The 27,558-nt window shown below is 48.4% G+C and overlaps 1 protein-coding gene across 5 annotated transcripts in view; it reads right to left on the reverse strand.

The window, feature by feature from the left end:
* The window catches only part of LOC149352928 (protein NDNF-like), a 163,679-nt gene that overhangs the window by 43,050 nt on the left and 93,071 nt on the right, over positions 1-27,558 (reverse strand). For all 5 annotated transcript variants that reach the window (XM_089582134.1, XM_089582137.1, XM_089582135.1 and 2 more), the window contains one exon: positions 8,327-8,554. In XM_089582134.1, the coding sequence (XP_089438260.1) occupies positions 8,327-8,554 (228 nt within the window). The remainder of the gene's footprint in view (positions 1-8,326; positions 8,555-27,558) is intronic.

Raw genomic sequence — 27,558 nt, forward strand, 5'->3', positions numbered from 1 at the left:
GAAATACACACACGTTCGGGACGACGTGTGCGTGTGGATCGCCCTCGCGGGGCGGCGAATGTCCACCGCGGTATGCGGCTAAGCCACCTCAATTGCCAAGTCGCCGGCTGTGAGGGGCCCGTCCGGCCCCCCCGGAGGACGCCTAGCGAGGATGGAGGTTCGGGGCCCCGTTTTATCGCGCGCGACCGCTCGGTGCTGGATGGTCGGTCCCTCGTATATCATGGCCCGATTCAGCGGCCGCCGAAGGTCCAGCGGAGGCCGCCTGCGGGCTGCGCGGTCCGCGCATGGCGCCGGAGAAAACGACTGATATACGCGTTTTACGAGCCGTCAAGGTATTCCGCGCAGCGCATTCTTTGGCGCGGACACTGCTGCTGTCCTTTGTTTCGTGGTGAGGGTATGAAGCGAGCCGCGGAGGTCGATCGCGTTCGATGAAGAGATATCAGCGCTGCGGCACTGCTGAGTGCGGCCAGCATGTGCGCGGGCACGTATACTCGCGGCGATCGCCGCCAAGTGGTCGACGTAATGAGCTGATTTGAGAGACACAGCGAATGAAACAATGGAACGACACAACGTGCGCTACGACACAACGTGCGCTAAGGCCCCCGGATACGAGAGTTATGTAGCCCTGCTTGCTGTACATGTTTCAGGCCCGACCCCCGCTGTTATTTAATTAGCCCGAGGTACCGACCATCATTCCTCCTGCAACCTGGCGTTGTCTTAGGACGCAACAATACCATTAATAATACTGTTATGAGTACTGTTAATATACGATGACGTATCTCATAGGAGGTCAAGCACGCCGCTTCGACACACGATGCCAGACGTCACGCAGGTGCCGGTGTTGTCGAGACGTACACGACAGAGACACGCGCTTCTTGCTGATCCCTTTCCTCGGCTCACAGTCAAAGTATACAGGTGGTGTTGGTCAGAGGCGCTCAGAACGTTACCACCAGGGCCACTCTTCGGCAACTCTTCGGCACCAGAACCGCAAACGTTTTTCTGTTCAGCACTGGCTAAAAAAAAATAAAAACATCCGAGATTCCGCCAAAACGCCACTTTCTAAACGCCAACTGTTCCCGCGTGTTACCTGCCGCAGTTCCTAGATATAATATACGCCGGACAGTGCCTGTAGCGTTAAGCGACCGCGTTTGTTACATTTAAGGTTGGAGGCCACATTCTAGAGACCCATGTACTCTGCGATGTCAGTGCAGGTTAAAGAACCCCAGGTGGTCGAAATTTCCGGGGCCCTTCTATACGGCGCCTCTCATACCCTGAGTCGATTTGGGAGGTTAAGCCTCAATAAACCTTAAACCATTTAAGGTGTTTTTTTTTTAGCAGATTTTTACAACACTGAACACAGATTTCTTCATTTAGGATAATGTAATTATTGCGGGCAGGGCGCCTACCGTGCTACCCAATAGAACTATTTTCAAAGTACTTGCCTGAACACGTTGGCTGATGTGTAAACACTAGCTGGCATTATTTGTTTTTTATTGTTGGAAATCCGAAGTAACACATGGGTGATATTCCGGCATAAATGGGAGGCTGCTAAATTGGCAACATTGCGTAGGATCAAAGACCGATGTGCAACAAAATTTCAGGAATTATTCCCACGTTCCACGCTTTTATCGCCCCGCTTTCGCATTCCATGAAGTAGTCAAAGCACTATCGCTACTATGGCAACATGAGGTATGATGAGCGAACACGCCCGTCGAGCCCACACGTAATGTGAACTCCTTAATATGGCAATAAAACTTCGCACAGTTTTTCACCAGCAGCCTTACATCGGGCAGAAATTGCTTTAAAGACAGATTCACGAAGCAGAACGAAGGTGGATCCGACCGCGTCCTTTTCTAGCAGTATAAGTGCCTGCTGGAAATCGAGAGCTTAACAATGTAGAAGTTTACCATTTGACAGCGTACACGTATCAACCGGGACAAGACAGCTAAGCGTACTGAATAGAACCTCATCGCTATAGCTTCTCGGCGACGTTTCTTCTTTTCGAGAAAATGAAAAATGTGGAGCATTCTGCCCTGCGCAGTTGTAGGAGCCCATGACGCCTCTACGGTGAACCTTGCTGTCCCGCAAAAGCAGCATACACCCGGAGAAACACCGCGTGGCGACGCAAACAGGGCCGCTTCTCGCGCGTATACACCATGCACAGCGCCGATGCTATACCGCCCGCCGGAGTACCACAACTAGAGTGCATCGCGGCGGCGGAGGCATAGCGCAATTGCTGGTGAAATCGGTCTATTCGCAGCACATAACTAAGCTCCAAAGCTGCGACATCAACGTTACCCACCTGGTCACTTACACGTAGACATGCTTGCCGCCACTGAGCATGTTTCAGCGCCTGCTGAAATGGCACCGTTCACAAATGCTTATGTGAAACTGCAAATAAGACATTCGCACAAGTGCATAAGCCTGGAATGCAGCTAGCGCAGCTCACTCCCTGAACAGTCTGGTGTGTAGAGGTTTAAGTGAAATCTGCATTTCCTTCTTCACGTCGACAATCATCATGACATAGGCTCTGTGACATGGGTTGTGGCTTCTGGAGGGTGTATATGGGTGATGCTTCCGGAGGGAGGAGGTGGGTTCACAGTTGGAGGTGGATGTGCGTGCGTAGTGTGCTCCTCTAATGGGCTTCTGGTGGGTGTTGGCTGGTGCTTCTGCATGGCAAAGGCCTCGCTCCTTTGCTGTCACAAGAAAACGCCGGGATTTTCGCGGAATGGCTCTAGTGTCGCAGTAAAAGAAATGCATGGGTCGTCTAATGATCGATAAGCGCAAAAAACGGCTTTGAGCATTCACGCCGTTACTAAAGGAAGGATAAAGTTGCATCCAATATTGACAACAAAACGGATTATCTTATATAGTTCAGTTTCGTTGTCTTTGTTCGTTTTCCTCTCCCTTCAAAAACAGGTTATACGAGATTGAAGGTTTGGAGATTGTAGATCGTAGATTCGTGCCCCGTATCGCTTACGGCTTGGGTTTATGTTTAGACATGCCATCGCAAGGGATGCGATGACGCGCTTTAATGCTCAATGTGTTCTCTCTTGCTGCCATATTATAAAATTGCCGTATTGTTCATCGCTCATCATTTTTCAGCTAAATGTTATTGCTGTGGAAATCTTCAGTCCAGCCAAAATAATAAACTGTAAAGCTGTTGAAAACCCCGAATGACAAGAATATGGATCAGAGGTGTACGTTATGCATTAAATGTAAGCGATTACATTTTCTAGGAATTTTCTACGGACTGATTACTGTTTGCAAGGCGTAACGCTCTCGGTAATACAGTCATTTTCCCCAGTAATCGATTACCAGTAATCAGTTGCTTTTTATTCGAAAAATAAGTTATAACCACCGATTTAATTTCGAGAACCTGAACTTGGCGACAGACACTAGTGTTTACTCGGAATATTCCTTCACGATAGAGAGACAATGGTCGGGCTGGAGAAAAGAGGCGCGCACGAGGGTTTCCGGGCATGCAAGCCCAAGAAGCCTGCATTTGAATAGCCCCCCGTGTTCCACGGTTCTCATTTATTCACCTCGGCACAAAGGAATGTCATGTTTAGTGAGCTTGAACTTTGTTCCCTGAGAGCGCGAAAAACGACTTAGTACGGCGCTTTATTAAAATATACGAGCTCGTGTGCACCTTCCTTCCAGTGCGTACACCGTTCGAGCCTTCGGCGTAGCTCATAATATTTTGCACAAGGAAACGTGGAAAAGGTATCGAAGAAATCTTATTAAAACAACTGCTGGTGGAAACTGATAGCGTATGAATTGCATCATGCAACAGATGAAGGAAGCCCAGAGTATCTCATTCTGGTACATGTATATTTAAAGTTGAACGGAAAGTAACGTAACAGTAAGTGATCATTCTTTTGTAATTGTTCGGTTACTTTTAGAGCACTGTAACTAACCGCTCAAATCGGTTACGATTCAGACGAAGCAATTACAACCGTAATCAGTTACTTATTTGCTGCAACATGTACAAGACTAATATCTGCTAATGTGAGTGGCCCATTCTGACCATTTGGAATGATAAACTCGGCGCTCTTTTAGAGTTCTTTCTCTCCTTTGTATCGAGAAAAATGATATCAAACGGCAGCCTGAAATAGAAAAAAAAAAAAAATACCGGCTTCGCCAGCAAAGGTGTCGTTTCTGCTTATGCCAGTAATCGTCGTCGGTTGTTTGTTTCTACAAACCGCAAGTTTCTTTTCCTTACTAGTGGGTTTATCTCCTCCCTCCTATTGTCCCAGTTTTCTGTCGTTCATTTTTCGCTCACTTGCTCACGAGTGCCGCTCCTGCTTTGGCAGGAAAAAATTACCACGAAGCTGACCTCTCATGCTCGTCTGCAGTTCGAACAGTTTATGATTGTAGGCCTTAATTTTCACTTTGGCTCAATAATGAGCCAGCTCAGGGGTACGGCAACTCGCACGAAACGTTCTTCGTTTAGTTGCTTCTAACGCTACAACTAAAGGAGCGCCAGAACGCAAGCGCAGGTTACGCTAAGATCACCAGCATTTGCACCTTCTTTTTTTCATTTTTTGCAGAGCACCTGCTGCGGCAACGGATCAGCTTTGCGTGCCACTCACCCGCTCTGTCAGCAGAACAGGCAGATCGAGACCGACCAGGGCCGGAGGACGAAATGCTGTGCGCACGTTAGCAAGTGATTCGGACGAAATGTTGAGTACATCGCCTATTTACTAAGAGATTAAACAGGCCGCCCTTTGAAGCGAAGTCCGAGTCACGGAAATAAGAAAGCAACTCGTTTTAAATAACGATCTAATAAAGATACGCTGGAGCGCTTAGAGTAAGACATTTCAGTTTACTATGCGGGCTAATCACAGCGGCGGCGCGAACATGCCTCACAAAAAGTGAAGAACATCAATTACCGAAAAAAGGTTGTCGCGTGCGAGTTAAGCGCAAATATTTGACATTTTATTAGATTATTTATGTGGCCATTCCCTTTCTTTTTTACTTTTCAATTTCTACTTTCCGTTTGCGTTCCTGCCCTCCTGGAGGTCGTGCGGCCGCGCGAGTTCGCGGTCCTAATATCCCCCCTTCGCGTTTCTTTCTCGAGCTGAACGAAAGCGTGCTGTCAGGTGTGCCTGACTGCGTCGGTGAGAGCAAGCGAAAAGCCGCGAGCGAAAAACTGCTACTCTTGCACAGCTTATAGGGCGCACGCGGAACAGGAGGGGATGAAATGTACGGGAAGTATTTCTTTCGCTCTAGTTTCGTGACTTGGTCTTTTCGTTCTCCGCCTCTCTCTCTCTTCTTCTTCTTTTCCGAACGAGACCTCTCGTTCGGATTTACCGCTCGAATTTCAATGAAAGCAAAGCCTGAAGCGCGAAAGCGTGTACGCGCGCTGGAAGTTTGCCTATTTCTCAACAGTTTCTTGAATGGAGAGGCCTGAAATACGTCCGATGTAGAAACGCGGCTTTGTCGTTCGACTTTTTTTTTTTTTTCATTCTCTTCGCCTGTCTTGTCGCACGCTCTCAAAATGTTGCAGCACCCCAGAGAAAGAGAGAGAGAGAGCGGCTAAGTCTTTTTGGAAAACGTGTCATGTGCAAGTACGGGCTACTGCTTGCGCAAGCCATTCCATTCGGCTTGCCAAAGATGTGGGAAAAGAGACAGTGCACGTTTCCCAAACGGAAAAAGAAGCAGAAAACGCACAGGAAAAAGAAGGAAAAATGGATTGGGGTGACATATGCCGCGAGGTAGCGAGTGTTAAAAAAAAAAAGGAAAAACGTCAGCAAGAAAGCGTCTGAACGAAATAGAGAATGCTTGCGGGCCTATGAAATGAGAGCCCCTGTGACGCCATAACTACAGCAAGGAAATGCATGCAATAGCAAGCTTTACACTGCTCGGTAGAATGCCCTCCAAAAAAGGCTCATCAGCTGAGGCAGCCGCGGTCACGACTGGAAAATTTAAGAAAATATAAAAAACGATAAGCATGGTGGGAACCATACCCCGTCTTGGTGTCGCGACAGGCACGAACTCGCTCGCGCGCTTCATATATGCGCGCGGAACATCAGGGAGACCGGCAAGCACTGTTCATTGAACCCAATCCCAAAACTCCGGGAAACCTGCAGCAATGGACTGTTGCGGGTTTTTCTTCGATAGCGGTCTGCAATCACAATTTGTGAGGCCAGTGTGGAGCGCCACAGCGGCTAGGTGGCGAGCCTTACGAAACTTCAGGATAACGATCTCAGGTATACACGTAGTCAAGACAGCATTCTTCACAAAAGGCTGCGTTGGAATGCGAAGCGGCACGCGACGCCTTCGCAGTCGCCTTCGAACTCGCATCTCCAGTTCCCTCTGTCTGGTGTAGTACGCGTTATCGGCCAACGGAGGGAAGAAACCAGCCCCGGAAGTGCCGCGGAACGTTCTTGTAAGTGGGACGGCCACTGATACAACATGCGCCAGCAATGCTAAAAGGCGAGAGCGGCGTCTAGCTGCCATCGCTCTTCAGCCTGCCTTAAGGGCGCGATTTACGACCCGCGGTTAGGTCGAGTTCTACCCTGTAGTGAAATTCGTGTGACGCCGCACTAGTGTTCACTCTGAAACGGCGCCCCTTTGGACTCTTACCAGTTATGGAAAGGCAACATATTTCAGTAACAAATTATCCTCTGACAAGCATGAAACCGAATAAACGAGACGGCAAACAAAGGCGAAATTCATTCCCAGAAATCGCACCAAAAACAAGAAAGAAAGTTGTATTTTCGACAGGGAGCCCGGCGCTCTAGCCATGCTGTCACCCACTCCTGTCCCGGCACGCCATGGAAGCGGCAGTAACATTTGTCGGAGTTGTTTCATTAGTGGTGTGAGCCAGCTCTTCTAAGAGGTAGTGTGCAAATTTTGATGAAGGTGGCGTAAGGTGTTCGATCTCAGTGGGAGCAATGCCACGTCTTTTGTGTGTGTTGGATGGTTAGCCATCGCAGTGGGAACAAGAAGGAAATCCAGACAGCCGATGTCGGGTGTGCGCGTGTTATAGGGTGCCTCGATGGGCCAGCGCCGCAGGCATTGATGCACCCTAGCATGCTCCAGCGTAACAATGCTCCCTCTTCGGGCGTGTGGCTTGAAGGGGAAGGCGAAATAATCGTATTGTGTTTTCTCAGCTTTCTTAGGACCGCTGTCCTTTCTTTGGGTACTTTCTCGCATTGTTTGCTGGCATCGTCCGTAAGAAACAAAGTGGTATTTACTTAGGAGCACGCATGCTTCGTGCGCCCCGTGGCCCACTAAAATAGCGTGCACCAGTACGTAACCCTTCGTGACATCCCGAACGAAGCCCACGTTACAGTATCCGATTTTGTGCGCAACTGAACTCGTGTGTCACTCACGAAGCGGCCGAGATCAGCGTATTTATTTTAGCGGTATCTGGCTGAACTGCAACAGTGCAGTAGGGCGTTATAGTGCGCATTTCGCTCAAATGGACCTCATGTATATATATATATATATATATATATATATATATATATATATATATATATATATATATATATGAGAGAAGCCAACAGCCACAGAAACCAAGGGACATAGGGGATTTTTTTTTATTTATTTAGTTATTTTGTGCTCTTGTTCGATTTAGAATATTACTGAACTTTATCGCTTAAAGCTGATTGATTAGAAAAGCAGAAGAAAAAACAACCACATGCCGCCGGTGGGATACGAACCCACGACCTCCGAATTACGCGTCCGGTGCTCTACCGCTGAGCTACGGCGACGGCTGTCAAATCTTCTGCTTTCGGGGGTATTTATGTTTACAAATAACCTAACCTTGAGAGTTCGATAACGTTCTACGTCACATCAGCGGTAACTCAGGACGTGCTACGTCCGCCGCTCAAGAACGTGGGTGGCGCTGGTGAACACTCTCAAGATGAGGTTATTTGTAAACATAAATACCCCTGAAAGCAGAAGGTCAGACAGCCGTCGCCGTAGCTCAGCGGTAGACCACCGGACGCGTAATTCGGAGGTCGTGGGTTCGGATCCCACCGGCGGCACGCGGTTGTTTTTTCTTCTGCTTTTCTAATCAATTAGCTTTAAGCGATAACATATTCAGTAATATTCTAAATCGAACAAGAGCACAAAATAAATACATAAATTTTAAAAAAATCCCCTCTGTCCCTTGGTTTCTGTGGCTGTTGGCTTCTATCATATTTATAACGAGCCCATCATTCCCCTTCCCTTGTCTGCATATATATATATATATATATATATATATATATATATATATATATATATATATATATATATATATATATATATATATATATATATATATATATATAGTCTAACTCGAACTTTATGCCACTATCGTGCGTACCTTCTGATCTGGTCTTTGAAGACGAAGACGCTCACTTCGCCGTTCTCAGGAACTACGTTGTTGTCGTAGAAAAGCTCGGGCCGGTGCTTGGCGAAGTGAAACGGCCTTTGCGACTCTGGTCTGGACGGTGAGGAAGGCCGCCGCAGGTCCACCGCCACGGCCGCTTCTCCTCGCAGCAGGAGGCACAGCAACAACGCCAGCCACGGCATGGTGCGGCCAAATTGCGAGCTGCCACGGGAAAGAGACAAAGCGCATGGGAGTTACTGGCACATTGTGCTCTACAATATAAGGCATTGACAGCAATCGCGCCGAGCAATATCCAGTGGCGCCATGGACTGGCTTTGATAGCTATCTCAGGAAGAGGACATGTTTTGCTGAAAACGAACGAGAGCCGCAGGAAACACAGGCGAGAACACTACGTAGATGATGTTTCTTTGTGCTGTCGTCTTCGTTTCTAGCGCTTTTTTTTTTAACCTGTCCAGCTATGTAAGAGCAGCTGTAGTTGTAACAAGTTGTACAACTCGTGCAGGTGTTTTCATCACGCACGTTAAGGAACGTTAGCAATACTTTGCAACTGCGAGTTCGTAGCTTTTGCGTTCCTCAGTTCTGGCAAGTCAGTCGCAAGGCGTGCTGTTCACTAAACTTCAGGAGGCAGCCTTACAAAGCATCGCTGCGTGTTTAAAACTGTCCAATACGCCTGGAGAGTGGTCAGATCATGGATGCGATCAAGACTCCACGGAGAAACTCCGCGAACGCTACGTAAGTACGCCGCCGCACACTTAACACAAGCGGACGCTGCCATAGGCAGACCTCTGTACGCGACAGCGCCAATTCCCAGAGAAGAATTCCACAACTGTATGCACAACAGCTAGCCAATGTTCTCGATATACGCTACACCATCGATATTTCGTTCCTAGCGCAACAAAAAATACTTTCTGCGCCACATCAGTGCTCCTAGGAAGAAAAACCCTGTGCACTCCCCCTGCGGCATCATGCACCTTGTCCGGTTTACCCTACCACGGTATGAATTTAGAACAGAAGGCTCAACAAGTGATGTCCACTGTGTTCTGAATTCATGACGTGGTAGGGTCAACCGGACAAGGTGCATGAGGCCGCAGCAGGAGTGAAGAGGCTTTTTCTTCCTAGGAGGCACCGGCCAGTTCCACTCGAATACCTTTTTTTCATAACTGCACGGCGCTGTTATTAAATACCGACTGCCCCTCAGAAATGACTCTTGGTGACAAGTCCTCAACGACGGAGGTGAGGCTTCGGGTCCGGAGCTGGTTCTTTAGCTGCGGTTCAATGCGCCATGACTGGCCACTGACTGCTCACCAGCCGCTGGACGGGCTAGTGACGTTAGCTACAGCATGTAGTGGCAAGAGAAGGCATCCAGGTACTGTGCGCTCTTGAATATTTTGGGACCGTTTTGCATCCGGTATGTATCACAGATTTATAAACCCTCGAAAGCAACGCTATCACTTCTGCTACTTGCCAGGCACTGGTATTAACAAACGGAAGAAAAAGAAACCGTCTAATCTTTCACAAACCGCATTCACAATGATAGGTGGAATCATCATTCGTTCTGAGGTGCACGGTATTAAAAGTGACCTGGTCAATTTTGATGAGTGAATGCTTACGGTTCGGTTTTTTTAATTTCTTTTGCGATACAAGCAGAGTTTACCAGACTCACCCTTCGCAGCACCATAAAAGAGGTCTACCTTGAGCTCCGCCTCGACAAACGCCTTTACCCTCCCCCTCATCCATCACTCACGGTGCCGGAGTCTCGCCTTCTTCGGCACATTCAGATGAATGCAGTTATCACCCCGTCCCCCCTCTTCCTCTATCGCTATCGATCGGACCCTTCCTGTCCCAACTGCCCCTGTATCTATGCGCACCTGGCCCATTGCCTCTTCTATTGCCCGGCTGCTCTGCAGTCGGGTTCCTTCCCCCCACCCTCTCTATCCATCACCACCTGGCTCGACTGGCTTGGCGCTGAAGGGGAAGAAGAACAGCGGCTTCTGGTCGCCCAGGCGGTCGACATGCTCGGCCTATAAATAATGGTCGAATAAAAGTCTTTTACTACTACTACTACTACTACTACTACTACTACTACTACTACTACTACTACTACTACCACATGCAGAATTTCCGGATTTCTGCATGTCATTAGAAGCGTGTAATTGGGCCGACTGTCGCACTCCCGGAGATTGCAATACAGTGTGCGATAAAAGGGGAGAGAGAGAGATGATTCCTATTATAGCGGAAGGTCGCAAATGACGGCTAAATGCGTTGCAAGCGCATGGCAGTGCTGAGTGCCAGCTCAAAGAGCCGAACTTCGTCGTCCTACAAAAAGATCTACGCCTATGAGCGTCGCAAAGCCTGTGCCTTGGGGACGTTCGTCAAAATTGTCTCTGAGTGCGCTTTAGGCAGCACTCTCCGAACAGTCTGTCAGATTGGCCCCGTAACGAAAGGAAAGGCCGGTGCTCGCAATAGCCGCGCTCAGTCTGCCGCACCGTACATGGTCAAACCGGCACCGCGCTCGGGAGGTCTAAAAGCGCTCTCCAAGGCGACGCTTCTCGCTCGCTGCTACAGTGACGGACTCGCGACGTTGATGACATCGCGTGAGGGCTCACGATGTCGGCTGCTGTCACGACTTTGCGTCAGCTACGTCACAGCGTCGTCAGGGTAGGAGACGCGGCGTGCATTCTTTTAGAACGCAAGAAGCGGAGGACCGCCGCGCGCGCGCGCGGTGACATACCGCCGGTCTCAGCTTCCGGCAGCATCGCTATCTGGCGTGCGGACTGGTCGCCCAATACCGGTTTCGATAACGCGCGTGCACGTGAGCTGAGCGGCAGCGCGTCTGGAATTCTCGAATCCTGAGAATCGTGACCTTTTTGCCCGAGAAAAGCGGTGCCGGCCCCGACGCGGGCAACGGGAAGCCCGGTGCCTGCGTGTTCGTGCGCGCCACGCTGGGCGATATATACACGTTTCTCCGCGGGAGTCTCCATGTCAACCCCCCCCCCCCCCCCCCCCTCCGCATTTCCATTTCATCCATGTCCAGCGATTTGCCTGCGTTTGCTCCTTCTTTTTAAAAGACGCGCAAGTACGGTGCCGGCTTAATGGTCTCAACCTTGATATATCCTCGCTTTCATTTATATACAGATCGGCCGAAATCGTTTATTTTCTCCTCGAGGACAACGCGCGGAACATCTGTAGAAGCGCAAGTGAACGTACGAAGCTGGAAGCGCATTTATGGCTGGGAAGGAAATCGTGCAACGCTTCCTGGAAATTCGCTGCGCATGGCTTAACATGTGTGCCGGTCACCCACGCGGGTATGTATGTGCGTGTTCGTGCCAATGATTCAAAGGTCACGACCCACCACTAAAATAGGTCATCCGAGTGAAGTTCGCCACACACTTACCACAGACATTCAGCGGCTGCAGAATTCTGCTACGGAACAGAGAGTAGAATGGATCATTAGTTTGAGCGTTAGAGCCGCTGCCGCAAAAGCCGCATTTTGGTGGAGGCGAAATACGAAACTGCCGGGGTTCTGAGATTCTCTTGCACGTTCATCAATTGCCAGGTGGTCTAAATGAAGTCTGAGCGCAGCTCCAGAAAGTAAACATTAATCATACGCTGTATGAGAATAAAGTGAAAATAGACTAGACGAGCTAGTCCTTGAACTGTTTCGAGAATTCCAGCCGACCTCACAGCACTTGTAACTGGAGTTTATCGTTAGCATTATAATAGAGCTATGTGCTCTGCAGTGCTTGGGCCCAAGTCAGCAGCCTGGCCAGAAGCGCTCTCTTGACATTCCAGTAACTTTTTTATCATTTTATTCCAACATCAACATTACAGATGCTGAGGACCGTGAACAAAAAGCCTCTAGCTGGGCTTGACGGGGTTCACGGCCCCTACAAAACATGGCATTGGCAACAAAACTAGAATACAAACACAACGCATCAGACATGGGAGGATGTGGCACAAAATCAAGACATAAGCAAATACAATTACAAGATTAGTAGAGTGTTTAATGGAGTATACAATGTACGGTGCAATACAGAAAAAGGTAGAAAGTGCAATTATTGTGGCTATGATATATTTACAAAAAAAAAACAGTATTGTGGCTTTGAAACAACTCGTTTGTTTAGAAGCGACGGGAGCATATTACGTATCATCTGGTATCCATAGTTAGTGCGTGCTCGAGGTATTTCCCACAGTTCAGTACTGCGGGTATTCCGTGTTTTTCGTTTAGGCGTGAGGTTTGCTATGCCGCCTAAAATGTTTTTATTCTGTTTAATTCCGTTAGAATAAGGCTTAAGAAGCATTGTTTTATAAATGTCAGGAAATGTGATAATGTTTAGTTCCCTGAAGAGAGGTGCAGTATGACTATCGTATGCAGCGTTTGCAACTATACGAATTGCCTTTTTTTGTAGGAGGTGAAGTTTAGTAATATTTGACAAAGTAGTTGTACCCCACACTAGGTGACAGTAGTTAATATCTGAAGTAAAAAGGGCACTGAAAATAAGGCGTTTAATGCAAACAGGAGCAAAATATCGCAATTTGCACAGGATCCCTGTAATGCGACAAATTTTAGTTGCAACTGCATCTATGTGAGCATTCCAGGACATATTTTTTTCGAACAGAACACCAAGACATTTAACTTGCGACGCTATCTGAATATTTGCAGTGCCGAGATGGAGTATGGCCTGCGTGTCTATGTTTCGGTTTTTCGGCCTGAAAAAAACAGCTTTTGTCTTACTGTTGTTTATGGCAAGCGAATTAACGATACTCCAGGAATGTAGTTTATTTAGAAGTACATTTGCGCGTGAGATAAGAAGCTCGGCATCAGACCCTATTAAAAGTATGCTGGTATCATCAGCGTATATGATGAATTTTGCTGTGTTGTCAATGTTTACCAGATCATTGATGTAAAAAGAAAACAGTAGAGGCCCCAAAATACTTCCCTGAGGTACTCCTGCGTGAACTGCTCGTACATCCGACAAATGATTATTGATAACAACTTGCTGGCGGCGGTATTGAAGATAGGATTTTAGCAACTGAAGAAAAACGCCATGGAAGCCATAATGTTGCAACTTTAATAACAGGGTATCGTGGTTAATGGTGTCGAAGGCCTTAGAATAATCTATAAATATGCCTAATGCGCACATTTCTCGCTCGAAAGCGTCTAATATTATTTCCTTCTGTGTAAAAAGTGTCGTCTGGTAGACAGCCCTTTCATAAACCCAAATCGCGCATCTGTGATTAGTTTGTTTTGTTGCGAATGACATTACCGCAAATACAACCGAAGAATTCGTCACGTAGCTCTAACTTCAAAGCTAGAAAAAAGCAAGAAACAAACCTTGCTCCAAAGCCCCTGGCATCGCTCATTGGCAAAAAAAAAAAAAAAAACACACATAGCTGTTCCTCAACTTCGCGTGTTGGTGGCAAGTGCAAGGCGAGAGGATGCGATCGATCTCACACGTCTGTGATTAAAGGTGGACACAACTTTTCATTTTTCATTTACACATCTTATCAAGCTGTATGTTTTTTTTAATTTTGTTCATTCGTAACGGCACAAGGTGAAGCCCAAAGCTCGTATCAACAATCTATGATGCGCTTCTAAGAGGCGGTAAATGCGGCTTCGGATTTCCGCATGGCATCATTCAACCTTGTTATAATAAGCTCTGCGCTGCCTCCCTGAATCGCAGTGGAAGATAAATTACCATCAGAGATAGCGGCAATGGTGTACAGTGAGCATGCTATCAGATTGCTTACATATGCCCTCCCGTCGTTATCCTCACGCAACTTAAACCACCACTTATCATGAACCCTTCATAACGTGAAGTCCACTAGTCATGAAGCGTACAGCGGTACCGGAGATGACCGTTAAGGGCGAAAAATACGGGACAATGCCCACATCGAGACGACGCACAGAGCGGAAGAAAACCGCTAAGTATTCGCCCTCTTCTATTTCATAAAGAAAATAAAAACACAGAAAGAAAGAACTCAATGTCGTTCGCTGCGGACTATTTTTGAGATGCCTTTCGTGAACAAGTCTTGGACACGTATTAGCTTTCTAGTCACCAAGACCAACGTACACAGATTAATCTGGTCAGAAACAAAACGTACCAGAGGCAGTAACCGACAGGACAGGCTGAGCGAGAGAGGGCTGACGGTAACCTAGAAACTACTCATGAATATTAACGCTTACGGTGGTTAACTCCTGACTGCCTTATGGATGGATGAACGCCGCTAACGCCAGTAGGGTCGTACGCTTCGTGCAACTGGCCAAAATGAGACCACTTGACTTGCAAACGCACAGCGTGGCGTCCACGTTGTTCTGCCATTCTGCCCTTCACACGAATATGTCGTGTGAGAAAGCGGGAGACAGAAAAGCATAATAACGAGAAAGAGAGAAAAAAAAAGGAAATTTACCACAGGAAGAAATAAAAGGACGCGGTTAAGAACAAGAAAATTATAGTCTCCGCGGTGTGGGCATGTGTCTCCAAATACATACAGGTGTGGTTTGGTTGTCTGCGTATCTGGAGTCTCAAGGCTAGGAGCGATATAAGACGATGGGGGAAAACAGCTCAAGAAAACCGGCTTTTAGCGCTTCAGGCAAGCTTTGAAGCAGCATAGCTCTGTATTATTTTAATCGTAGCGTTGTCGTTTCACTTGAAGTAAAATACAATTTATAGTTTCGAGCGTCCAGCATCCGCAAGTAAACATGACAGAGAATAGACGCATCGCAAGAGGTAGAAAGAAAGTTGATGTTTTCGAAAACATTGCTTATCTGCAAGTCACAAAGTAAATAATTATTGATTGTTCAAATCAATGCAGTTCCTGACCAGATACAGTTTCGGAATCATTAGTCGATGCTGTTCGCATTCATTCTATGCTGGTGGATAACGCGAGAGCTGCGGTGCAGTGTATGCCACGTCAGCCAGTGAACTTACTCGATTTCTTCCTTGCAGTACCTTTTTAAAAAGTTCTGATACATGCGCTAAAAAGCTTATCTGAAACTATAAGAGAGAGAGAGAGAGACTCTTTAATGAAGAGCAGAGAATTTAGCCGGCGTTTAAAAATCGCTGGCATGCTACTCTGCGTAGGGAGGGGAATTTGGGAGATAAAGCCAGAAGGAGAGCAGTGTGGAAGAGGTAAAAAAAAAAACGAAGATAAAATGCGGCCATGAAATGGGTACTAAGGATGCAATGGCGAATATTGATGTAACCTATGGAATGATGGAGTGCATAGTCCGTCAAATGGGCTGACGAAGTTCACTGCATGAAGAATGCATGGAGGTAACGTGCAAGTGAATTTAAAGCTTATCGAGATGTCCAATGTCTTTTAAATATGTGAATAGAAAGTTCATTGCAAGTCTCTGTTGCCTAAGGCAGGCTAACGGACCTAAAACTTTGTCCATTGTTAGGGGCACTGAGCAGAGCTTCTGCATGGAATCTTCATAGTACGCACGCTCGTTAGCATACGCAGGGCACTCAAGCAAGATATGTTCCACAGTTTCTATCGAGGCACAGTTGGCACAGTGCGGACTGTTCATTTGTCTAAAACGGTATCGTAAGCCGTTTGTATATGCAGCATTCAGACGAAGTCTATGATAAAGTGTTTCCAGATGTCGAGGAATTCTGGGTGAGAGTCTTGATCTAAGATGTGGGTCGATTGAGTGAAGAAACTGGTACTGATGTGTCGGCAAACTCCAAAGCCGATACGTTTCTTCGGAAGCAAAACTTTTAGCCATTTGAAACGCATCAGATTTCGTGAAAAAAGTTCGAATGTATCTCCGATGTTGAGGTTACTATACGTCAGGCCGCGTGCCTTACGCCATGCTGAGCGACACTTGGCTTTCCGGAGCGCGGTCAAGATGGGAACTTCCCCTCGTGAGCGCTGCAAAGGCGGCCAAGGGCGCTGTCTCTTCGGCAATCCCGCTTCCACTCTACGAAGGGGCGACGCCAAGCAATCACTGTTACTGTTTCTCGCTGTTTTTCTTACTGCCCCCAATGGAATCTCACTCTTCGAGCACTGAAGTCACGCTGACTTTCTAGGGCAGTCGGTGCGACCCCATTCCTTGACTTGAAGGCTCGTGCTTGACTCCATACGAGAATAAAATTTTAAGAGACACCACACTGCAAGGCGCTTATTCGCCAAACAACGCAGGAGCAGTAAACTATAACTGAGGGCAAGTACCGAATCGTCATAAGCACAAGTATTTCCAGGTTTCTTTGCGTTTAGTGCTTGGTCTTTAGTTGAACAGTTGAAGTCGCACGTTAAATGCAGCACCCTTTTCTACTCCGCACAGGGCCATTCTACATCAACAGGCTAGCGCTATTCATTACAACAGAAAAAGAGAAGTTCCGCATTTCTTGACACTACGCACCGACCCACCAAGGCAAAAAAGAAAAAAAAAATCACAGGCAATCTCGATGCTGAGTATACATGTAAGCAAGAAATGCACTGCGGGAAAGGCGTAGCGAAATTCTGGATGAAGTGAGAGTTAACGGCGCCTTTCTTTTCTCGAAACCAATTTTTCCCTTACCGGCCTTCTGAAACATTCGCGTCGCAGAACGACCGTATCAAAGATGATGAAGAAGAAGATATCCAAAGCGAAGCGCGAAAGGCTACCAGTATTCTCCAGTGTGTATTATATATATATATATATATATATATATATATATATATATATATATATATATATATATCGTGCCATCGTACGGCAGCGGCGCTGCCGTACGATGGCACGAGATTTCAACGCTGCTTCAAGTGGTTCGGCCAACGGACCCGACGCGGACACCGCCGCGCGTTCGATCCAGGCGGCCGTGCCTGAAAGCGTTTCGAAGAGTTTGGCAACATCAACAACCGCTAGTCGTACACAATGAATTATATGCCTGCACAGAGGCACACACAGAGCGTCCGTAAAGCGTTTCCAACTTCTAAGCGTTTGACAGCGTCCACCGCGCGTCCTACCCGATGACAACGAGATGCGCGAGGCAAGGCCTTTTTGTACTGGACGGAGCCCTCGGATTTTAGAGGGGCCTTCAAAATGCGGCTCTCGCTGTGAGAAAGCTGCAACGTTATCAAGTAGTGTCCTTTGTTCATCTCGTGAGGACAACGTGCAGTCATAAGCGGATCAAATTTATCTCGCCTTACATATAAATATTTGCTTTCCTCCGTGTGCTTCGCTGCGAACGAAATTTTCGGCAGTTTTTAGCAAAGCTGCTGTTGATATCGCACTAATCGAAAGCTAAACACTGCCTGAAAACTGCCATAATGTATACGACGATTCGGACAAAAAGTTCGAGAATGTTTCGAATAAGTTCGGCTTGATCTTCTTCTCCAGGTTAGAATTGATGTTCTTCAGGCTCGGCGACATGTTCTCCTTCAAGTTTTCCCGATATTTGCCGAGAATGGGACCTAAAAGCATTTCAAACTTAAAATGCTGCACACCCTTGACTGCCGTGATTAAGGTTGACGTCAGTACACATATTTTTTATCGGTATTCGGTTCTTGAACAGAAGCGTGCTTGCCTCCGGTTCTAGAAAATTGTAAAGCGCCGTTACAAACAAAAATCCGAGTGCGAGGTTGCACTGGCGCGAAGATCACCGCGGCCAGAGTATAGTTATGAACATCGCTATGTTATGCGAGTGAGAATGTTCTCCGGGTTCCAGAAATACTACGCAAGACTTTTTTAGGCAGAGGAAAAGCAAAAAGCAAAAAAAAAATATGCGTGCCCTATTTTTCGGTATCTTACTTAGTATGCTTGCAGCGGTTTGCGCATGTTACCTCAGCGCAAGGTGTCTGCTAGGAGCGGCGGTCGCAGGGACCCCGTTATTTAGACTGATTCACGCCGGTCCGTATTGGCCGGGATGCATTCTTGGCTTAGTGACAAATGCTGGCCGTAGCACCCGGAACAGTTGGCGAAGGATGCCGAAGTGTCTGCCGGGGTGCGAGCCCGGCGGAAGGAAGAGGTGCGGGGATGAGCAAGCGTAAAAAGAAGGAAAGCGCGGCTCTTGTGCAAGGCCCCAGCACCAAGCTGTCTGCGGCGGCGGCCAAAACTGTGCGCGTACGCGCGTCTGCATGCAGGGACGCGCGGCGAATCTTGGCAGCCGCTGCTCCCCCGGTGGCAGGTGCTAGTCCCCGGGGTGCCGCGCAAAGCAGCCAGCCAGCAGCAGCAACAAAAGTCGCGCGCGGCGCGGCAGCAGCGCAGCGCCGGTGGAAGCGGCCGCGCCCACTCGGGGCCCCATGCTGGGCGCTCGCGTTATGGACCAATTCCGCGCCTTAACAGAGCGTCTCTGTCTGTGCGCCTCTCTCATGTTTACAGGTCGACGATTTATAACAGGTGCTTTGTGGCCCCTCTGGGGCACGCGCCACTCGCCTCTGTTTTCTCAAGCTGCACTGCGTAATGCCCTATTACTCGGCGGCTAAAGCAAAGGGTAACGAGCACCAAACGGAGTGAGGACGCCCGTACGCAAGTATAATACGGATTAAAGGGAGCTCCACCCCCGCTGCCGGCATATTTATTTATTTATTTATTATTAGTACCTCAAATGCCCCTTGGTGTGGGGTATTACATGAGGGATGGGCATAATGTTCAAGTGAAGAGTGGTTCGATGGCAGTCTTGAAGGAATGTGGGTCGGAGTGGTGCACAGCGTCGACAGGCAGTTTGTTCCAGTCCCGAGCGGTCTGAACAAAAAACGAACGAAGATGGGCTGTGGTGTGTGCTGGGGGCGGATAGACGGCTTTAGGATGGCTGGTGCGGCTTGACTGTCGATGAAGTGGTAAGATTGCTGAAACATTGAGTGGCGTATGGCAGAATTTGTGAAAAAGGCACAGCCTGAAGATGCAGCGTCGCTTTTCAAGATTAGTAAGATTAGCCCGGAGTTAACAACCAACAGGAACATCAGGCTATATGTGGCCAATTATACTGACTCCAGTTTCAGACCAATCTAGTACCGTGGACCAGTGCCAACTGGGACCAATGATCGGCGTTAAAGGGGCCTGAAACATCTTTCTAGGAGAGCGCATGGACGCTTTCAATAACTGCATTGTGTTGTCATAAGTATAACGGAGCCAAATAGTACACCTCTACACGCAGCAGAGAACCCACAGTCACGCGCGAAAGTTGGCGATCCCTTTCCGGCGACTTTTTCACGCTCGCTTTGCCGCGGCGTGTAAGCCGGGCAGCTCCGGTGGGTCAGGAAGCTCCGCCCCCGGAAGTGGGGCCGGCGGAGGAGCGCCGACCTTCCAGCGAGCAAAAAGTGACGAGGAGAGGAAAAGGCGCGAAGACTCTGAAATTTAAATTTTGACTACAGATAACTCAGCTTCTACAAAGCGCATTAAAAAAAAATTCTTGTTGGACAATAATCGTGAAGCGGGACGCTTTAACATCCCAAGCATACCGCAACTTTATTACATCCCCTTTCACAACCCCTTTAAAGTAGAAACGTGAGGAACTGCCTGATAATCATCAGTACCTAAGAGGTATTGTGACGGCATATCCTTATTGTCGAGCAAACATGTTCGCATGCCACATGTAGCGATCCCTGTTCCTGCTTCTAGCTAGAGTGCACAGAGGAAAAACGGTTAACAGAGAGCCCTCCTCGTCACACAGTGCCCTCTCGCCCTCCCATCTGCTCCTCCCCGCGAGGACAGCACCGGTTTGTTTGGAGCGCGCAGAAAAGAGTGCCGTGCGCTTAATTGATCTCCTCGTCAAAGCTGCCGGCTGCGCACAGAGGCGGAGGCTTTGTGTTTGGAGGAGAGCCGAGCGGTTTTGGCGGCGGACCAAAGCCGAACGCCTGAATGGCGCACGCTTGTTCTTCGTTATTTCACGCGTTCCGTGCGACCGGGCCCTCGCCGAGACCTTGAAGACCCCGATTCCGCTCAGTCCCCTTGTAGTATGTCGGACGCCAGACCCAGAACAAAGGGGGCCGAAGGAGGGACCGCGGAGACACGGTGCCGCGGGGCAGTGGGCACGCGGCGGAAGACTGCTGAAAAAGGGGGGAGCGACGACTATCGGCCCGATTAAGAACCGCAGAACGCACTGCAACGGCGCTCGCTGGCCACGCCCTGGAATTCGAGCAGCGTTAACGTTTTTTGCTTGTGTGACTTTGTTTTTCAGGGGCGGGTGCTTTGTCTTTTCCTAAGGAAGTCAATGTCAATGCGCGTTTCTTTGGTGCGCACGCTAAGGTGTCCGCAGCGGCCGGCTTGCTGGCTATTCGTGCGTGCGTGCCAGTGGGCACTGCCGGCGTAAACCGTCATTTGCACGCGTCGGTGCTCGGCGCCACAACTGCAACAGAAAGCGCTACTCGGCAGTCTATTACTTCGCATATATTTTCATTCTCGCCGTCGACTTGCACGTACGAAGCAGGCGACCTTTCCTTACACTCAACACAATTAGAAAATGCTGGCAGCGAATGGAGAAGGGTGTGGTGCGTTTGCCCCGTCCTTTATGGTACAGGCAACCTACCGAACTGTGCCGTGTGGCGCATAAAGTCTTCGTTATTGATGGCCAGACGCGTGCACAAGCTCAGTGGTGTTGCTTTAGTCGTTGCTTCACTCGGGGCAACCTTTGCCAGCTGTTTCGAGTGCGTGTCGTGGGCTGTCTTCGAGGGCCAACAGCGTGAGCACTGCTATCTGCAGCTGCTCGGCAGAGCACATCAATCAAGCTGAAGAACTCGCGCCAGGGACGCTTTCCTAATGATAACGACACGAGTGACCGCAAGGCGGCAGTGTTTTTGCGGGAAGCATTATATCTCGCATCCTCGAGCCGAGAGGCCGTGGCCGGATGAAGGCAAATATGGATGCGACAGCTTCATCATTCGAGCAGTCTTGCTTGGTCCTTCCAGTACAGTGTGTGTGATTGAGATCTTGCTGCCAGCCTGCCGCGGAGCGTTTAGCGTTTTCGCCATTTTCACTTCTCACGACATTCAGAAGTCGAAGTCAAAGGAACCGGTAACGGAGCTACCGATAGCTGTCACTGGATCGACGAACACGCAGTGTTGTCGAAGAGCCCACGTTGTGCTGTCGTTCACTGCCTCTTAGCGCTGTCAACTCAGCAAAATGCTTCGTATTCATATATAGCGTTACAGGGCGTTTGCTTATTAGTCATAATTACTCATCCAATCCATAGAGTGGCTCTTCTGTTTAGCGGTTTAAATATCACAGTCATTTGCCGTCCTTTTTCAAAGCCGGTTTGCGCTTATGTCCAAAAATTGCTTTCCCACCAATTATTTCAGCAATCTTATTTTTCACAAAGTGTTTCCTTGCAGCCTTATTCTCCATACTGTTGCGGTTAAGCTGTCAAGTGTGAACGCTAAGAGTGGTACCGAAATTTCATCGTTCTCTAACAGCTGATGTTCGTGATGTCGACTTTGTGAGAGCAAGGAGCAGCATCCTTGGATATGTCCCATTATGGTGTCAACTGTAGTACTGTATAGCCGCCGGGGTGGCTCAGCGGTTATGGTGCTCGGCTGCTGACCCGAAAGACGCGGGTTCGATCCCGGCCGCGGCGGTTGAATTTCTTTGGAGGAGAAATTCTAGAGGCCCGTGTACTGTGCGATGTCAGTGCACGTTAAAGAACCCCAGGTGGTCGAAATTTCCGGAGCCCTCCACTACGGCGTCTCTCATAGCCTTAGTCGCTTTGGGACGTTAAACCCCATAAACCTAAACCTAGTACTGTATAATAGATAAGGGTTGGACTTTTCGGTTTAAACCGAAAAAGCCGATAAAAGTACGCCGAATCCAGTTTGCTAAATTCGGTTCTAACTGAAAAAGGTAATTATTCTGGGTTTGCAAGGCATAGCTAGCTGGCTGTTGAGTACTATAGTTACACTCAAAGCTGAAAATAAACTAAGTACAGAAGCCACGGGCGTGGTGCGACGGTGGTATTTTTGGATAAACAGCGCAGTTCTGTGATTTGAGGCAGGGACGTAGCCAGGAACTTTTTGTGGAGCGGCACAAGTAATTTATTGCGCCGAGTCAGGAGGGGGGGTTGCTCTGCTAGCGTACACGCCTCTGCAGACTAGGAAACACCACCTCCTCAACGCCTGCTAGCTAACTGAGCACTGTTTCTTCCCTATCATTACCCGCTTACATCAGTCAGTCGGTTATGAAGGTTTATCAACTGCGTGTAGGATTGACATGAAACCGTTCATGGACGTCACGAAGAAGTGTCATGGCCTGGCTACCCCAACGATTGAGTGGCAATTCTCCGCTGCGATTAACACGCAGACCACGTGATGTCCCACCCTTTCGCTAAACCTAGCGCAACAACCCAACGATAATATGTCAACTTATTTCTTAGAACTAAACTACCACACGTTTTTATCTGCGCCTATCTCATTTAACTAGCGTTATTTTTTTAATGAAGATAGCAATTCCTTCTGCAAGTTAAGCTCCAGATACTACCATATGCTAGTTAATTGCTCATGCTGACAAAAACGCCGAGGTAGACTCGAAGTTGCTTTTGAAAACGCATGACTGCGACATTAAATCCTCGAAAAAAGTCAGTAATTCACTTCTCGAAATCATATTCGACGGAAAAAAACCGAAACTTGCGTTCTGAAATAAACGCCAAAAAAAGTCAGCCGAACTCTAAAAAATAAACACCGAAAAGTCCAACCCCTAATCACAGGTGGCTGTCACGATGACGGATTAGAATAAACGAATCTACTAACGGAAGGGAACCTCATATGTTCGAGAGCGTCTCGCCTGCAGTTTTCAGTATACAGGGTGTTTCACGTAACCTGAACCAAGGATTAAAATAAAATGGTGCGGGGGCGAAACGCGAAAGTCGGTGAAACCGATGGCATTTTGTTTCCCGTCGTGTGGTGCTCGTCAGAGTATTTTTCATTCCTCTTAATTATGTAATTAGCTTATATTAATTATGCGAAATTTTTAATATTCTTTTTAGAGTCACACGCGTTTCGTTACGTTGTAGAGGGGGTTACGAAACAACTCATCCAGTTGTTTGTAGCTACTTATCTTTCCCATAGCCCTTTCTTTACAGCATTTAAAGAAAGTTCGCGAAGCATAAAACAAAAACGCATAACTGCACACTTGCGCTACCGTACTGTAGCACTGCCAAGCGCGCGCTCACTGCCTCGAAGCGAGCGGCCAGCGCCGCTCTCAACATAGTCTGGAAAGTGCGTCAGCACATTCTTCCTGAACATGGAAAGAGCTCTCCGTGATCTGCGATAAGTGATAGACAGACCATCAACAGCCAATTCAGATGGAGCTTCTATTTAGCCATCGCATAGACAATAAAAAAAAGGACGGGAAAGCAGTGAAGTCGAGTGCTTCAAGGTCCTCTTGAAGCATGACACTAAAATGAATAACAGAAGAATTGCGTAATTAATCTCGGTTCATTAGTTAATTAAATGGAATTTCAAAACCATTCTGAGGAGCGCGACAATACAGGAAACAATATGTCGTTATTTTCACCCAGCTACGTTATGCCACTTTCATTTAATTCTTGGCTCAAGTTACGTGAAACATCGTGTATATAAAACAAGGGAGGAATAAAATGGTATGAAATAAAATGAAGTGAACGAAAGGAAGCAAAACAAAGGAATCAAAAGTCACGAGCGACCCTGAACCCTAAATTCGTAGAAGGATCAGCACTGCCCCAAAAGGCGGGTTAGTTGGTGGTTCGTACTTAAATACATAACGCAACGGCGCGAACGACAAGGGACAAAGAAATCCGTCCTCTCTCGCGATATGATGTGCGATCGAAAACTGTGCAATCAGGGGACAAGAGATTAAGAGCACGCCTCGCACGGATTCATTTGGCTCACCGGGGTGGATCAGGAGCTGTGTGGCGTTTTGCCGCTAAGCTCGAGGCCGCAGATTTTATCGCCGCTACCGGAGCCGCATATCGATGGCGGCAAGGTGTACACTGAGATATCGGTGGAAATTTACGGACACCAGACGGTCGAAATCACTCCTAGGCCATTAACTACACCAAGCCTACAGTTCCCAGCTGTAGCTCGGCCACATAAAAACCATATATCAACAGAACCTGATTCCCTATAGGTGGATCTGTCTGGATGTCGCATGCGTGACTGCACCATACAGACGCAGGTGGTGCGCGTGCCTGTTTGTGGAATGCCTCAGTAATTCGGTCACCGTGACTTCGGTTAAGGGATGCTGGAGCCTTGTAAGTCTTGTTCGTTGGGAGTTTCACGGCATATATCCTTGTGTCCGTGAAAAGCTGCAAGCAGAGAAGTTGGTTGGTTGGCTCCATATTGGTGTTTACTTCCAACGAGGGAATACCCTGAATCCGCGCTTAGATCCGTGCCTCTACTGCTCGCCTTTTCCCGCTTTTCGACCCTTCATCCCACTTCCCTCGTGCAGGTTAACCAATCGGTCATGTGTCCAGCTGACTCTACCGCATTTACCTTCCGTCACTTTTTCTTCTCATCATCCCAAGTCATTGGAACTGTAATTTCCGAGCACTTATGGGCGCACCGCCTCGTAGGCTTTCGCCGACAGTGGCTGCAGGATGCGAGGAGGATTAAGATCCATGCGTGACTCTCGCTCAAAATCAGCACGCTGCCGTTCCTTGGAACAGTGTGTGCCGTCGTCACAAAACCCGCGGGAGGTAGTCTTGCGCTGCAGTTTGCATGCATGCAGTTTGCATGCATGCATGCACTAACTGCATGAAGCTTTGCACTAAATAAAGAGAAAGTCCTTCTAATCTGCACCACCCTCCGGAACGAATCCCTGACAGCGATTATGATGATGATGGGTTTTTATGGCGCATGGACATCTCTGGCCAAAGAACGCACATGGAACAAGGTGTATTCGACTACTTAAGGTGGGCCCAAGGACCCATTTTGCAAGCATTTCACCCCATGTAAGCCGAGCACAAGGCCAGGGGAAAGCTTGTACCCATTGTATCATCAGTGGGTACCCGGCGGCACTGGGGATCGAACCCTGCACCTTCCGCATACGAGGCGGATCTGACATCGATTAACTTCAAGAAATAACAGCCATTGCTTTAGTGCGAAAGCAATACTTCACGAGGTTAAAGCGGCTCGTCGAGTATGTGCGAAACTTGACCTTGAGGGTGACCGTGCATAAACCATAAATAAATTAAGTACTGCTCCGACTGGGATTCCGACCCCGCCGCGGCGCGAACAGATCAGCTTCGCCGGCCACTGCACGAGAACACTAGGCTATCGCCAGCCAAACATGCCTCCTGCTAAACTGCAACACACTCCCGCTATGCACTGCACATCATCGTCTTCATCAGCTAATGCTACTGGAATGAAGATGATCGTGCGCCGACGCCAACTACGACGAAGCTTTTGAGGCGGTCGGCTGACGCTCTTGCTGGAGAACTGCTCCTTGTGACCCTTCCTCTCGCCCCGATGCTTCATCGATTACTTCTGCACGATTCTTCGCCACTGGGCTTCCCACGTCAAAACAAACCACCCTTCACTACTATCGAACTAATATCGCGCCAGACGTGCCGACGACCCAGCAGAGCAAAACCATGAGCAAACTAGGCTAAACACTCTCTTGCGCTCGCCTACTCGGTTTAACTACGTTAAAAAACTGCCCCATTTTTTTTCTTGTTCCCTCTTATTTTACTCTTCCGCCAAGAAATCGGTTGACCTTGCTGCTATTCAAGCAACCACATGCCTTTTCATTTCTAATATGAACTGAAGTGAGTAGTGACTGGCGTTTAGGTTAGAAGGATGCAAAGGAACAAATAAATATTCCTTGATTGTTTGAAGGTTTGGGAACGAAAGAAATGCGATGTACGGGGGAAGACAGGCAATGCTCAAAGATACAAGGTGCGGCCTCTTCGCAGTTCCCCGTCAGACAGCCTTTGCATAGCACTTGGACGCCAGATATGTAAACGCATATAAACAGCCGGAAGCGACGTTTCCGCACGGAGAGCGCGCGTGCGCAGAGGGACTCATCTCAAGTTCGTGAGAACGGAGGTGCGGGCCTCACTGCGCTTATTCAGCGCAACTTGACCTCATCGACGTTGTCTGTGAAAGCTCAATCCTTCGGCTAAAGCAAAGAAAAAGGCGGGGGGGGGGGGGGGGGGAGGAAAGGGGCATCGTTGCCCTTCAAGAAACAATTTCAACGCGATATTTGGCCTCATGAAAGACAGGTTCAGGTAGAATAAAAAAATTCGCCCCGCTGCATTCGCGCGCGTCGCATGCGTGATCGCGCACCCGTCTGCTCACCGTTTTTCGTCTTCCCGAGGCTCGCGTGCGGAAGAGGGCCCGATGACCACCGTTGGGAGGAGCTGCTGCTCGCGCTGGAGCGGAGCTGAGCAGGAATGCGGGGCTCCTTTGAGCGCGCGGACTGAATGAACGGCGTTCCGCTCTCACGCTTCTTCCTGGGAACGTCCGAAAGCAGCGGCGGCCGGCGCCTGGCCAGTCCGCGCGCACTCGCAGGACGGCATGCGGGGAACTGAATGAAGACGCGCGCGGTGCCCGCTGTATACACCTCGCTGGCCCGTGGCGCCGCCGGAGGGTAGAGCCCAGACCTTCGCCGCTGCCTCCTTTTCATTTTCTTCTTTCTTTTTTTCAGTTCTTCGCGTCGCTCCCTTCCTCCCTCGTCTTTCCGAAGAAACATCGTCAAAACGTGAGGTGGGGAAGAAGCGCCTCTGTCTGGGGAAGGCCTGCTCTAGACTAGCGCCCGTCCAGAGTGGACGTCGCCTTTGTTCCGAACAGAGGTCGGCAACTTAAAAAGACGCGTTTGGTCGACAAAGTCTTATGGTTGGTGTAATTGTTTGGATGAAAAAGTATGAGGGGGAGGGGTGGGGTGGGAACGGGTAGGGGAGAAGGAGCTCAGCGGGAACATGAGCATGATTGAACGCACCAAGTGATAAAATGGCATAAAAATACACTTTGTGCGCCACGGGAGTACGCCAGAGCACTGAGGAAGAACGTGCTCGCATTCGTTCACTTCACGCGTACCCAGAAATTCTGAACAAAAGCGCTTTTCAACGGGAAACAGTTTACGAATGAAATTTTTCATACATTCCAAGATTTCACTATAACAATCAATATATCCAGAGATCTTCCCTCCTCAAGCTTGCATTTTTTTTTTTTTTTTGCTATTGACGCCTTTCGTCGAAAACGTTCCCCATTGGTTTTCTAGGGCAATTTTAACTACTCGATGAGAGCGATAGAAAAACATTAAAAGAAAGATTTTGCTACGCATGTGAAGAATGAACTATTGCCTTCAATAT

This window comes from Amblyomma mixtum, chromosome 3, assembly GCF_055824585.1.
Source record: "Amblyomma mixtum isolate Tamu chromosome 3, ASM5582458v1, whole genome shotgun sequence".
Lineage (NCBI taxonomy): Eukaryota > Metazoa > Arthropoda > Arachnida > Ixodida > Ixodidae > Amblyomma > Amblyomma mixtum.